Source organism: Hyaloscypha bicolor (assembly GCF_002865645.1).
Source record: "Hyaloscypha bicolor E unplaced genomic scaffold K444scaffold_135, whole genome shotgun sequence".
Classification (NCBI taxonomy): Eukaryota; Fungi; Ascomycota; class Leotiomycetes; order Helotiales; family Hyaloscyphaceae; genus Hyaloscypha; species Hyaloscypha bicolor.
Genome location: NW_020194637.1, coordinates 222,958 through 235,649, shown reverse-complemented (window position 1 = coordinate 235,649; position 12,692 = coordinate 222,958). Strand labels below are relative to the sequence as shown.

General features: G+C 46.1%; 3 protein-coding genes across 3 annotated transcripts; all 3 read right to left on the bottom strand.

Moving 5' to 3' along the window:
* Positions 1-8,662: 8,662 nt before the first annotated feature.
* On the bottom strand, positions 8,663-9,190 carry K444DRAFT_634539 (uncharacterized protein; the record flags this gene model as incomplete). The annotated part of the gene is made up of 1 exon (XM_024883758.1): positions 8,663-9,190. The coding sequence occupies one exon, from the start codon at positions 9,188-9,190 to the stop codon at positions 8,663-8,665; it is 528 nt and encodes a 175-aa protein (XP_024731286.1).
* Positions 9,191-9,976: 786 nt separating this feature from the next.
* On the bottom strand, positions 9,977-10,644 carry K444DRAFT_634538 (uncharacterized protein; the record flags this gene model as incomplete). Its single annotated transcript, XM_024883757.1, has 2 exons — positions 9,977-9,999; positions 10,071-10,644. The coding sequence occupies 2 exons, from the start codon at positions 10,642-10,644 to the stop codon at positions 9,977-9,979; spliced, it is 597 nt and encodes a 198-aa protein (XP_024731285.1).
* Positions 10,645-11,207: 563 nt separating this feature from the next.
* K444DRAFT_503557 (uncharacterized protein) lies at positions 11,208-11,692 on the bottom strand (the record flags this gene model as incomplete). The annotated part of the gene is made up of 2 exons (XM_024873372.1): positions 11,208-11,332; positions 11,392-11,692. Coding segments are annotated over 2 exons (426 nt in total), but the record flags the coding sequence as incomplete, so codon positions are not given.
* Between the last annotated feature and the right edge of the window lie 1,000 nt (positions 11,693-12,692).

Sequence of the window (12,692 nt, the reverse complement as noted above, 5' to 3'; positions counted from 1 at the left end):
TGCTCTCCCCTGTCTTCGCGTGATGGCGCTTGAACAGTGGGCGTGCTTTCGCACGGGTATGGCACGTACCTTAAGCCACCTCTTCAGAGGCAGCCGACACCTTTGCGCGCTCTACGCGGGCCCCGTTCAGAGGCTCCGCTCGGGATCAGCATAGGCTTCATTTGCGCCGGTAGCTTCCCCCGATCCAGGTTGTCTTGCCGGCACCCCCCATCAGGTTGCGGGTGCTCGACTAGTGTGAAGTCCACCTATTTCTGGCGTCAGCAAGGACTGAGGCCCACCAGACTTGCCCTCCAATTTTTCCTCGTTAAGGGATTTAAATTGTACTCATTCCAATTACAACACCCAAAAGAGCCGTGACGCTTGTCGGGATTGAATACGGGTAGATGAAGTTGGCTTTTCATTTGTGTCACTCTGCTTAGAAGAAAACATCGATTCTTGCTCGGAAATTACTGTCTACGTTTGAAGCCGCAATATGTGGCAAGGATTTGTTGTGGTTAAAGAGCCCCTATTGTGGAATGCTCGCTTGTGGCTTCTGCCTCTATTCCTCGCTGTCTCTTACGAGCCTCCCGACAGTAGTCTGTGCGCTCAGGGCATTTTACTAACAAATAAAATTTTCAAACGATCAAATCTTTAAAAATTAATTAATCAAATTATGCTTTAGTTACTTTACTTCTCTTACCCTAAATATTAAGTCGTGACTATTCCTTGCTATCTTATAACTTTTAAGTATTTAAGCAGACTTTAGTTTTCCAAGGCCTGTAAGCGAATTTGCGAAGCCTGAAAATGCCCGAAAACAGGCCTGAACGCACAGACTACTGCCCACCGGCTCGTTAGTTCTGAACATGGGTTCTCATTATGAAAATTGCACCACTCCTCCACGAAACACGGTTCACTTGAAGGTATCTATCTTTTGGACGCGATGGACTCCTAAAGAAGTTCCACATATCGATATTATCACAATTGACCTTCTCCCAAAGTTAACGAAATCAAAATATCTTCAATGAATAGGAAACGCAAGGCAAGCCAAGTAATCCAGGTGAATGCGCCGCGTTTCTTTGTCTTTATTTCACATCAAATTTCACTCCCACCTTCGAGAAGACCGGCATTTTCTTCAACATGCTCTTAATAGCCCAAATGCTCAAATAGCTCTCTGCATATGCTGGCGAGATGGATTGGACAAAGTCTTTTGGAGAGGCATTGGTGCAGGGGGTGTATCCAATTTTCAGATATCGCAAAATTAAAAAAGTCCTTGCATTAAAGTCGCGCATGCAATGTCCTTACCAAAACCGAATATCTACAAAATCCTCAGCCTTTTTCGCACAAGAAGCTTTATATCTACAAAACTCAATTACACAGATCCTGCCTCGAATAGCCAAACTCCCCACTAGAAAGCCTCATTTATGGTTACACATGACAAGCGTCTCCGCCGTGAACCTGAGTCGATCCTTGAACACAATGCCCACTTTTCGGACAAGGATCATAAACACTTGGGAGACCCCAAACGAACTTGCATTGGTACATGTGGGGGAGACAACCTCCTCGCAGTTGTTGACCCGATTCTGCACGAGTACCACACCAGGTGCCTTTCTCCATGCACGTGCATGGATTTGAATTGTCCTCTGGGGGTGCCACGTTGGGTGAGCTGGCCACTAGTGTGATGGAAGTGAGAACGGCGATGATGGACGTGAAGCCCATTTCGGAAAGAGGTTTAGAGCGTTTGCTGTTCTTAGTTCTTGCTAGATTTTGGATTCACGTGCAATATTGTATTCTCAATAGATTGATATGGTGAAAGGGATTGCAATTGAAGTTCCAAATTTCGATGAGTTTTGGAAGTGTGGGTCTTGAGGTTGATGTGGTTGCTTGTAGTCCTTTCGATAGAAGCTTGTTGAAGAATTTATGAAGAGGGAGTAATTGGAGTCTTGAAGTCGACACTCTTTTTGGAAAGTCTTTCAACGCCTTGATGGCGTCAGACGTTGAGACTTGGATGTCGATAGTCCGGGAGAAGAGTTGGGTAATGGTTTGATATGAACCGGAGTTGAAGTTCCGGATACTGAAAGTATTCTGAAAGACATTTTTGCGATCCATTAATGATGTGTCAGCTGCTTGTATTTAGTTGTGTAAGTGGGGGCCCAGAGTACACGAACTGGAGACCTTGGCAGATTTTATGCATGTGGAGGAACCAAGTGATTCAAATGATATCGTGGATAGAGTAAGATGCTCGATGTCTCTTTATTCAGTATCTTTTTCCTTCAGTCCAACCATCCGGCGAATCTTTATGCATTCAGAGGACATGCTTTCTCCCAAGCTTAGCCCCAACTCTTCACCCTGGAGCTATCCTCCCCTGAGAATATTTCTCCCAGCATTACCCATACCCAAAATAACGGTGCTAGAATGTAGAAAAGAAACCTCGAAGCTTCTTAGTCTCCCTTTTGAACACCAATTATTGGAGATACCTCGTTTACAAGATCTTCTAAACCGTCTCGGTTGTTTGGAGGCGAATCACAGCTGCTTAGTTTACTAACACGGCCTACGAACAAACGAGAAAGAGCCTCTCAGTTCTTGACTCACTACCCTCTCACTAATGGGTATTAATTGAACAACTTCAAATTTCCGCTTCACATTCTCAACCTCCCCAATAAAAGAACTAAAATTGCGAACTTAAACCTAAACCAATTTCATGATTTACAAACCGAAAGCTTTGTCTCTTCTCACAACATAAATCACCTCCATACAACACAATGCAAACACGACCCGTTTTAATCTTCGCTCTCCTCACCTTCTTACTCCTCATCTGCCTCGACTTGGTATCAATAGACTTTATGTTAACCCGCGACTTCCGCAATGAAAAACCTTTCACCTGCACCTCTTACGGCTACTGGTGCGAATCTTGGACCGACATCATGGGCTTGACTGGCGACTGCGGAAGAAACACGTTATAACATTGCAAGGAGAGCACTGGGGGGCCGATATCAGACCAATGTGACTCATATTATAATAGGGATGGAGAGAGTCATCGGTGTTCTGAGGATCCGCAGGGGGATAAGTGCGGACCTCGCGAAGGAATGTGGGATGCTGTTGATCTTTGAGGACCTGTCAGAGTCAGACTAGTGTTAGGGATTCAGTGGTGTTGCATGGAGGGAAGGGAGTGGGAGGCGCTGTTGCATACAGGGTTGAGCTGGGCACGTTGAATTGGGTGTTGTTAAAGTATATTGTCACGAAGTGCAGTGGGTAAGATTGCGCAGGGATTGACTTGGCTGGGGACAGATCTGGCTGTGGAAGATAAAGATATAGGGGAGGGGGGAAAACAGTATTGTAGGCCTGGCTGTTAGAGACAGCATTGCAATTCCACAATCTCGAAATTTACACATTTAGTTCTTTCATAATCTTCGTTCCATTCTCATTAACAATACATTACAATCTTCTCTAGCCTCGCCAGCCGTCCTAACACACCCAACACATAACCCCCCCGGCCCCCTCTCCCACAGGCCTCTCCCAAAGATTCACACGCCCCTAATCTTAAGAACCTCCATGCTTCGGCATATTACAGTCATCGTGGAAATCACCGTAAAACATAGCCTCCATACACTTTGCCTCCTTCGCCTCTCCCTAGAAGATGCTCTCGAGGACCTTGGTGCAGGGAAACTCTTGCGGTGTCTAATCTCCGTCGCTCTTGCATAGGTACAGTGAATTTGTGTTGCAGGTGCCGTTGAGGCCTACTTGAGGCAATTTTGAGCCGCGGCTGCCGCACCAGGCTCCTGCGGTGAGACAGGCGCATGATGGGTCGTGAGTAGTGGAGAGAGTGTTGGATTTATTTGGGGTGTTTGTGTTTGAAGGCAAGGAGGGAAGGGCAGGGCCAGCTGGAGGCGCTGAGGAGGTAACTTTGATTGTGGTTGTTGTCGTCATTGGGGTGGTGGTGGTTACGGTTGTTGTGGAGTCTGCCAACACAAGTGAGAAGGCGAGAAATATGAGGACGGAGAGAAGGAGTGAAGTTGCTGCATGCATTTTCTCGATGGTGTATTGCAGCTAACTGAACCTTTGAGCTCTAGCAAAGACTTTGATTGTTCTTGCTTTAAGAGCTCTTGAGAGGTTGACAGTCTTTTTACTTTTTGTTTTTTTTGAGAATAGGTTCTCGTTCGGTTTTGTTGTAGAGAAGACGTCGAAAGAAGGTAAGGAGTTTTCAGAAACTCTTAAAGAAGTCTTTAGGCGACTTGGTTATTCAAGAGTTGACTTGATTTGGGCTCTCAATTATGGGTTACTTGTGATTCATTAGAGTCTGACACTCGACTAAAGCCCTCGGAGATTGTTTGGTTACAGCTCGGCACCCAAAATTGCTTCATGAGTCAAAGGTATTGAAAAAAATCTCGTCCTAAAACTCTTTTACCATTTCACTTATTAACGTAGTTGTTTTTGACCATGCTTTCGGGAGGGTTGCCAAAAGAACCTCGTCCCCATGACTTCACAAATTCAGACTAGCCATGAATTTGAACGTGAAATTTTCAAAGAGTTCAAGGACTTGCTCCACCTCGGCTTCTCTCTGGAAACTGCTAAGAAAAATTAATGTGTACTCAGCTTACAAAAAAAATAAGCTAGGGTAAGTTGAGAATCCCTCTGAGCTGATTTGGAATATATATAAAAGATCAATGTTGGGTTCCTCGCGAAATACCCTTCAAGGAACAAATACGAGGTTAGAAAAACCGGCTGAAGAGGGACACTACGCTAATTGGTGCTCAGCCCCAACTCATGGAATATAGTTCAGAAAAGCCAAGGTACTCATTGGATGCAAGGGCATCATACTGACAATTCGTAACCTCAACTTCAACGACGAAGCAACCTTTAGTCCGTACACATCGTTCTAACAAACCACCTTCTCCACAAACGTTCATGTGCCCACCTACTATCAACCCATCGTCCCACATCAGGACATCGCTGGCTGGTTTGAGGAAATACCACAACTGAGCAAGGCAGAAGCGGGGGTTTCAGACCCACAACACTCGATCTGGCTAGAGAATGGAACAATGAGGAGCACCAAAAGAGAGCCAGTTCAAGACCAGGACTGGGTATCGGGCGTGCAAGTATGAGCCTATTGGCGCCTGTGTATTGCAATATTGCTGAGCCAACACCCCACAGATGGAGAAACGCAGTAGACAGGGTAATAAACATCACAAGTCTCATTCAAAATTTAGAATTTCAAATTCTTCAACGCCGCCCAAAACTACGTAGTTAAAACTAGACAGAGCGCTAGTTCTGGGAGTTCTAAAGCTTATTTCTCTACTAATATTAGGACCTTAATAGGCTAGGGGCACCCCGTTCGGCGCCTTCGGCACCTCACAGGAGCGTATACACACGTATACCTTAAGTGTATTGAATTGAAGCTTGATTGTGGTGTTTTTCTATGGAAGCTCAGCTTCCTTAAAACTCTGGAAATTACGACTTCACTTAAAAGTGGGCCATATGGTATACAGCCCCTGATTTTCAACAAAGTACAGGAAGCGCACGTGTATCCTTGAGGATATACTTCCTAGGCGATTACAAGTAAGGGACAGAGGGACGTGCGTCTTGCCCACCTTTTGTGCGTGTACCGGGGGCTAAAGAATAGCCGGGAAAAAAAGCCTTATTTTACGATAAAATTATAAAAATTAGCTTGCGAAGTGCGGGGAAAGAGAAGGGAATCCAATTCTCAATTGCATGAGCACCCGTTCTAGGATTTACCCAGAGAGGGTGCTTATGCATTCTAATCAGAGTTGGCCTCCTGTTATTTCCCCTTTGGGCGTACACCCATGTTTTAGGAATGCTACGCGAGCAAAACAGGGATGTTGCAGGGATTGGCAGGGGCACACTGTTTTTGTATCTATCATAACTCTTGCAACCTCTCGACTAGCATAGGAACCGAGCAACCCACATCAAAACGCCAACCCCCACGTGCACAATAAACAACTGCAACTGTGGATTCGTTTCGGTCAATTTGCAGCAATATTCGATACAGCGTCTGCGGCCCTGTTCAACGCTACCGCAAGCGGTGATCTCGCCGGGAAAGCTAGAGTCGTTCTTGCATTAAAGATGGTGTCCCATTCACAGGACCCAATCAGCTGCCCGTTTCCAGAGTGGCTACCGCACCACGAGCCTTGAGCGAGACATTCGCAAGGCTCTCAGGGTTCTCTTCTTTGCTCCAGCTCCGGGAATGTAGAACTTGACGCAAGTGTGTGGAGAGCAAGGATGACGATAAAGATTCAGGTGAGGTTGTGCATTGTGGTTTGGAGTATTGTGCTGATACGGTACTGTTTTGGGGTTGGTTCTCGGATTGGAGTGTTTCTTTGTCTTTGGGCTGGGCAGAACAAGGGCTTGGATCTTGTTAACGTTGAGACTTCCTCGGGGCCTTGATGTTGGTGGTAGTATTAGAGATGGGAAGCCTTCGGGATTGATGAGGAAATGGTTCACTTTATACACAGCTCTAGCATCACAGTGGTTTTTTATGTATCAAAATGTTCTGTCTGTTGCGCCAATTGTTTAATTGAATGTGAATCTTTAACCAAGGAATAGGATGCCTTGTCTTTCAGACTTACAAATTTGGCATGACACACACAAAAACTCAGAAGTAATTGCTCAAGGCATGATTTTCAGATAGCCAGCCCTGCAGAACCAACATAAAACCATCGAGAAAGCCATGCAAATAATCCATGGTCCCCAATCTATACCTCGGCTTGGACCCTTAGCCCCAACGAAGACAACACAGTGATATCATACAGGTACACCAGCCCTTAAGTTCCAATCCAACCAACCCTTAAACGCAAGCGCATGCATTCTCCTCGAACACCTGTCATTTCCAGACCTCAAAAACACCATGAAAGCAACGAAAAAGCCAGCAGAGAATCAATAAATTTCCCTCCAAACCCCTCTTCACTCTAACATGACAACACATATCCAAGAGCCAAACGCCAGAAACTTCAAGCGCAGTGATCCCCCTTGTGGCCTGAATTCTGCCTACAAGCTCTTTGGGCTTGCCTGCAGTCAAAGGATTTGGTGGGATTTCCACACTGGTATAACGTGTTCGGGTCGCAGGAGCCGCTCAACTTGCGCTGATCTGTGCGAGTGCCGCACCAATGGCCAGGTTCAATACACTGACAGCTGCTTCTTGCCTCCATTGAGTTGGTTGAATGAGAGCCTCCTTGGCCTGTGTTGGTGGCAGGTGAGCTTGTGACAAGTGTGAGGAAGGCGAGCATGAGAAGGAAGTAGAGTGAATTGATCTTTTGCATGTTTACTGGCACTAAGTGAACTCGAAAAATGTGATTCGGGGTCAATTTCTCTGTGCAATGGTGCTCGAGGCCTGGAGTGATTGAGTGTCTGTTGTTTGCTGATATGGAATGAAGTTTGCCAAGATGAGAAATATTTGATGGCAGTTTGGAGTGTCTGCAACTGACTTGTAAGAACAGAGTAAACTCCGGCCCGTTTGAGATGCTTAAAAGTTTGTAGTGTTTGGAGAAGGTTTGAAAGTCGTAAGTCCTCGCGAAGTGAGGCTTTTATAGACAGATATGAGACCTCTTGTGTGAATCATTCATTCCGAAAATAAACGCTGCCTGTGCACGTGACCAGTACGTGCCACACGGAAATTGCCATATATTCCCACTAGCATAGCCCATACGCGAATAGCTTTATTCCCACTGGCATAGCCCATTTGGGAATGGCCACATATTCCCCACTGGCATAGCTTATTTGGAGAATGGCCATTTATTCCCTACTAGGAGGTGCCACACGCGAATAGCCATATATCCCTCACTGTTATAGCTTATTTAGAGAATAGCCAGATTCCCCACTGGGAGGTGTAATACGCGAGTAGCTATATTCCTTACTAGTTCAAAGATATATTTAGAAAAGCCATATAAAGATTAGTAATAATGGAAGTAAGGAGACTACTTAATAAGTAATCAATTAGTAATTAATTAATTAAGTATACGGAATCCTTATTAGTTAACCCTCCGCTACTACCCAAATTTTCTGAATAAGGGTCTGGTGGGTCAATTTCCTTTAAAAACGCTGCCGCGAGTGGCAGCGTTTATTTTACCTGGCGAATATCAAAATCTCGGTTTTTATAGCGGGGTAATAGCAGTTTTTATTACAATTTGAGATAACTTGCCCGTAATAAGGCATTTCCTTAAACAGAGAATAAGGAGCTACTATGAGTATACTATACTATAACTCTATTAATTTCTTTTATTAGAAAAATGCTCATTATCGTTGTACTAATTAATTAAAGGGGTATTGCGACCAGGCGCAGGCTTCACTCGGGCAGTGAGAGATGTGCGCGCTAGCCGCATTAGGGGCTCAGGTGCAGCAGCGTTTTTTTCGCGGTGATAATCTTACATTCATAGGTGGTCCTTGTTTATCACTAAGCGGGGTTTTGCCAGGAACATTTCCAGAAGTGAAGTCTAGATCATCGTTTTCTAATTCAACGAGTGTTTCTTAACTACAAAGAAATTCTTCCTGAAAAAAAAATTACTTTCACAATGCCACATCATCTCTAATTCTGGCCCCAAAACCCAGCAAAAGTAACGAAATAGCAACTCAAATGATCCATGTACCGCGAATCCCTTCACACTGCCCTTAACTCCCCTTTCCAATCTTCAAAAGTAAGAAATAGTACAGCACCCATAATCCTCCTTGACACAACTCAATCACAAATATCAATCCAACTCCTCTCCAACTCCCAGCAATGTTTCTTAACGGCATGCGCGTCCTCCCTGCAAGGCAAAGAATTCTGAGCGAGGTCCGCTTCAGGCGGACACAAATACACCGTATCCCAATCACACGTCCCATTTAGCGTTTGCTGTCTAATTTCAGGTCTTGTTGCATTGTGATCGCCATGTTGAGTCCCATTTAGACGTCCCCTGACAATGTCGTTCAGGGTTCCGTTGCCTGAACGTGTGCCGCACCAGATGCCCGGCTGGAGACACTGGCAAGTGGATGTTCCATTGATGTCGGAGGGAGAGGACTTTGCCATTAAAGCTATTTCGGCGATTGCGGATAGTTTCACGGCCGAGGCCATTTCTGGGATTGTGGCTGTGAGGTTGTGAGTGGAGTTCTTTGCGGTTGCGAGTGTGAGGAATGTGAAGAAGAGGAAGATGATAAATGATGTTGGAATTTGCATTGTTGAGAGGCTTTCGGGTACAATGATGAATTTGGTGCTGTGGTGTAGCATTGCTGAGGGGGTCCGGGAAGTCCTTTTGCTTCGATGAGCTGAAGCCTTTCGAAGAATCTTTGACGCTTGAGAAAGTTTCAAAAGATTTTGAGGAGTTTTTGAAGGAAGATATGTGCTAAATGAGCTGCCCAGAGAAAGCGTTGCGCGAAGTGAGATTTGTCAGAAGTTTGTGTGTTGAAGAACTGTGGAAATTGAAGCTTTCACACCGAGAAACAGGCTGGCCACCAAGATTTAATACCCGCGGTAGGGCAGAAGATTGTGTAAAGAGCTGGCGGCATTCACAGTTGCTGCAGATACAATGTTGCTGTGAATCGTTGAAGCGTTGCGAGTCAGCTTATATTTACGGTCCCAATGAAGTTAACCATTGGCCTGACTCGAAACTCTATTACATGTTCCTCTGTAAGTAGAAGTTTTGAGGAAGACGCGAGGCCGCATAGAAGCAGCGGAATCACGGGCTCAGAGACTAGGGTATGCTAGGGGCATAAAAGAAGGCTTCTTTAAGTAGCTATTTGACCAAATATCTGGTCAATAAAGCTCGTACACGACTTGAGCACATCAAGTCTCTTATCGTATCTCAGAACTGCATCCGTACTTTCAAAACTTCACAAATTAACCCATTCTATACTTTGATGATGAAACAAAGTAGAAGTCTTGCCCTTCTATAGACAAAGGCTCAAGACAACGCTTCGATTTGATTCTCTTCTAATACCTGACAATCTCCAAACGTTCCTCTCCCTATTCAATTACTTGCAAAACATCACCGTCCCGCCCATTCTCTCCCTCACCTCAATCCCAACTGCCACCTCTCCCTAACCAGCCGCACAGCCATCCTTAAAACTCCCCTTAAACCGATCCCAGAACCCCTGCTGAACCTACTTACAAATACCCTTCTTCCCATCCACGATACTGCAATCCTTATCCTCCCCCTCCAACGGCGGATCCCAGTTATTGTAGCACGAGTACAATGTATCTGCTTTACAATCTCCTTTCATACGGGAACCGCAGACTTTGCCTGTTCCTGGACATGCGTCTTTGCATAATTTTATTGATGTTGGCGGAGGCGGTGGAGGAACAGCTGATGTTGCTGTCTGTAGGGCAGGGCTTGGCGACGTCGAGAGGCTGGAGTTCGGAAGCATTGCTGGCGTCGTAGTAGCCTGTAGCGGAGAAGATGTGTATTGAATTGGCAGAGCAGCGCTCTGGGAGAGGAAACTAGTGTTTGTCGCGATAGAGATGGACGTATTATCCAGTGTTGTCGAGGTGATGTTTGAAGGAGTTAATGGAGCGTATGTCAGAGAGGCGGTGAAGTTTCGCAGCGTCGACGTGATGTTTTGTGGGAAAGTGAGGGCGATTAATGGCATGTGAGTTGTGGTTATTGCGGCGGCGAGGTTGAGAAGTGTGAGGAGATGAAGGAGCACAGTAGTACGTGAAGAGAGTCTAAACATTGATGCGGACATGTTTTGGTGGGCACAAACAGGGCAGGGTATTGAATCAGAGCTTGAGGTTTAGCAGTGGAGGGTTCAAATATCCTTTTTGGTATTTTAAAGTGCCTTTGTGCAATGTAGAGGCAGTCTACTTGAATTTATAGGGACTAGTGCGAAATTTGAGGTTGCACTAGAAGTCGTGACGTGCAGGGTTACCATAACTTGTATGAATCATGGGGAGGGAGGTGAACTTGACGACTACGAGAGCATGAAGCAGAAGCGAAGGATTTTACACGAGGGGTTGGGAAAAGGGTAAAGTGAAGCTAGTTTCAATAGCTCACGCATCAATATAACAGCTCGGATAAACTCATGTCAAGCATCGAATCAATTACCCCAGCTCCCATGGCATCATTCCTCAGCAAAGCAACCCAACGTTTCCTCAATCTTCATAACATCATTACCGTAGCAAAGAATCAACGACAGCTCTCCGAACGTCTCAATGTCAACCACAAAAGATGACGAGACACCATAAAGACATAGGCATGCTACTGTGGAGAGATATTCAAAGCGTCCATAGGTGTAGCCATCTTTCCGTCATCGTCCTTCTCGGAATGGCCACACTTGTTGTACGGAACGGCGCACTTCTTATGGCCTTTGTGAGCGTCCTTGGAAGACGTGTGCTTGTGGAAGTGGCAAGGGCAGAGCTTCTTGCGATTGAGCACTATCATGGGTCGAGTTCTTGAGTGGATCTTACTTTGACAGGCAAGTGGGGTGACTTACTGCTGAAACCTTGGGTAGGCTTCGCGGGATTAAATCCTTCAGCTTGACGACGACCGAACATGACGAAGTTGCGGGAGATCCACTTCATCATCTCGGAGAGGAAGTCTTCAGTCAACATTGCAGCCATCATGAGCTCTTCACGTAATTGACCGCAGCCCCTATCAATATGGATGACGTTGGCAGCAATGCAGAGTTCGCGGAGCTTGGAACCCTTTTGTGTCTTTTCGAAGACAAACAATATCAAGCCAGGTCCAAAGACGGTTCCATACTCGTGAAAGGCATCCTGGATTGTGTCGATAGTATTATTCAGGAGGTGTTCGGTTTCATACTTCTCTCCGAGACAGTAGAGCTGGCAGAGCTTTCGGACATGGGCATCGAATCGGCCAAGAAGTTCAGTCTCATGGCGCTCCATCTCGGCTTCGGAAACAGCCCTACTCAATCTGAATGTAGTCGGAGCCTTGGGGATATTGCCCTTCGCTTGTCAGTTCGAGCTCGAGTCACGCTGTTCGTGGGGCCATACCGTGTAGAGCCAATCATAGAACATCTTGAAGATCTCAGCATCCTCGTCCTTCATGAGGATCATGCCCTTCTGACCATCCTCCGAGGCGATGATCTTGTCGAAATACTTCGTAACCTTCTTCAAGAGACCCTTGTGAATCGAGAATGTCTGGCGCTGAATGGAGGGTCAGCCAAGTTCAGAAAATGGAGAGGAGAGTCTGCCGGCATATCCCAGTCTCGTTTCCACCAACCGTGATGGAAAGCATCTCTTCACCGATGTCACTACACGAATTAGCCTGATCGCGGGACGCGTCTTGGGATCAAAGATTTACTCACTCGCCCAAGCGAACCTTATTGAGATGCTTGCATGCCATCTTGACTTGATCTGCGTGCAACGCGCGTGTTAGCAGGAGTCTCGGGTCAGGGCATAAGCAGAGCAAAGGTCTCGCGTGCTGATCTCGATATTGGTGGCTATTCTCGCTTTCGCGTCTCTGGAGAATTGGGTGCTGCAGACTTTGAAGGGTTGCAAAGAGACTAGAAGAAGCGGGAGGATGGTTACTTACAATCCTTCGGCGTGGAAAGCTTCCTGGTGTATTGACGAGAGACGGAGGTTACTTTGGGCGACTCGACACAACTCCGGTGAGGATCTTGAAGGTGACCTTTAGATGATTCTGGGAACGCAGTAAGGTGAGGAGAGTAGTCTCCCGAAAAGGAGGAGGTGGCCTATTTACCTACTGAACAAACGCGGTGGCTGCCTTGGCAGATGCGGACGTAGTAGTGGCGACGAACAAAGGGTTGAAAGG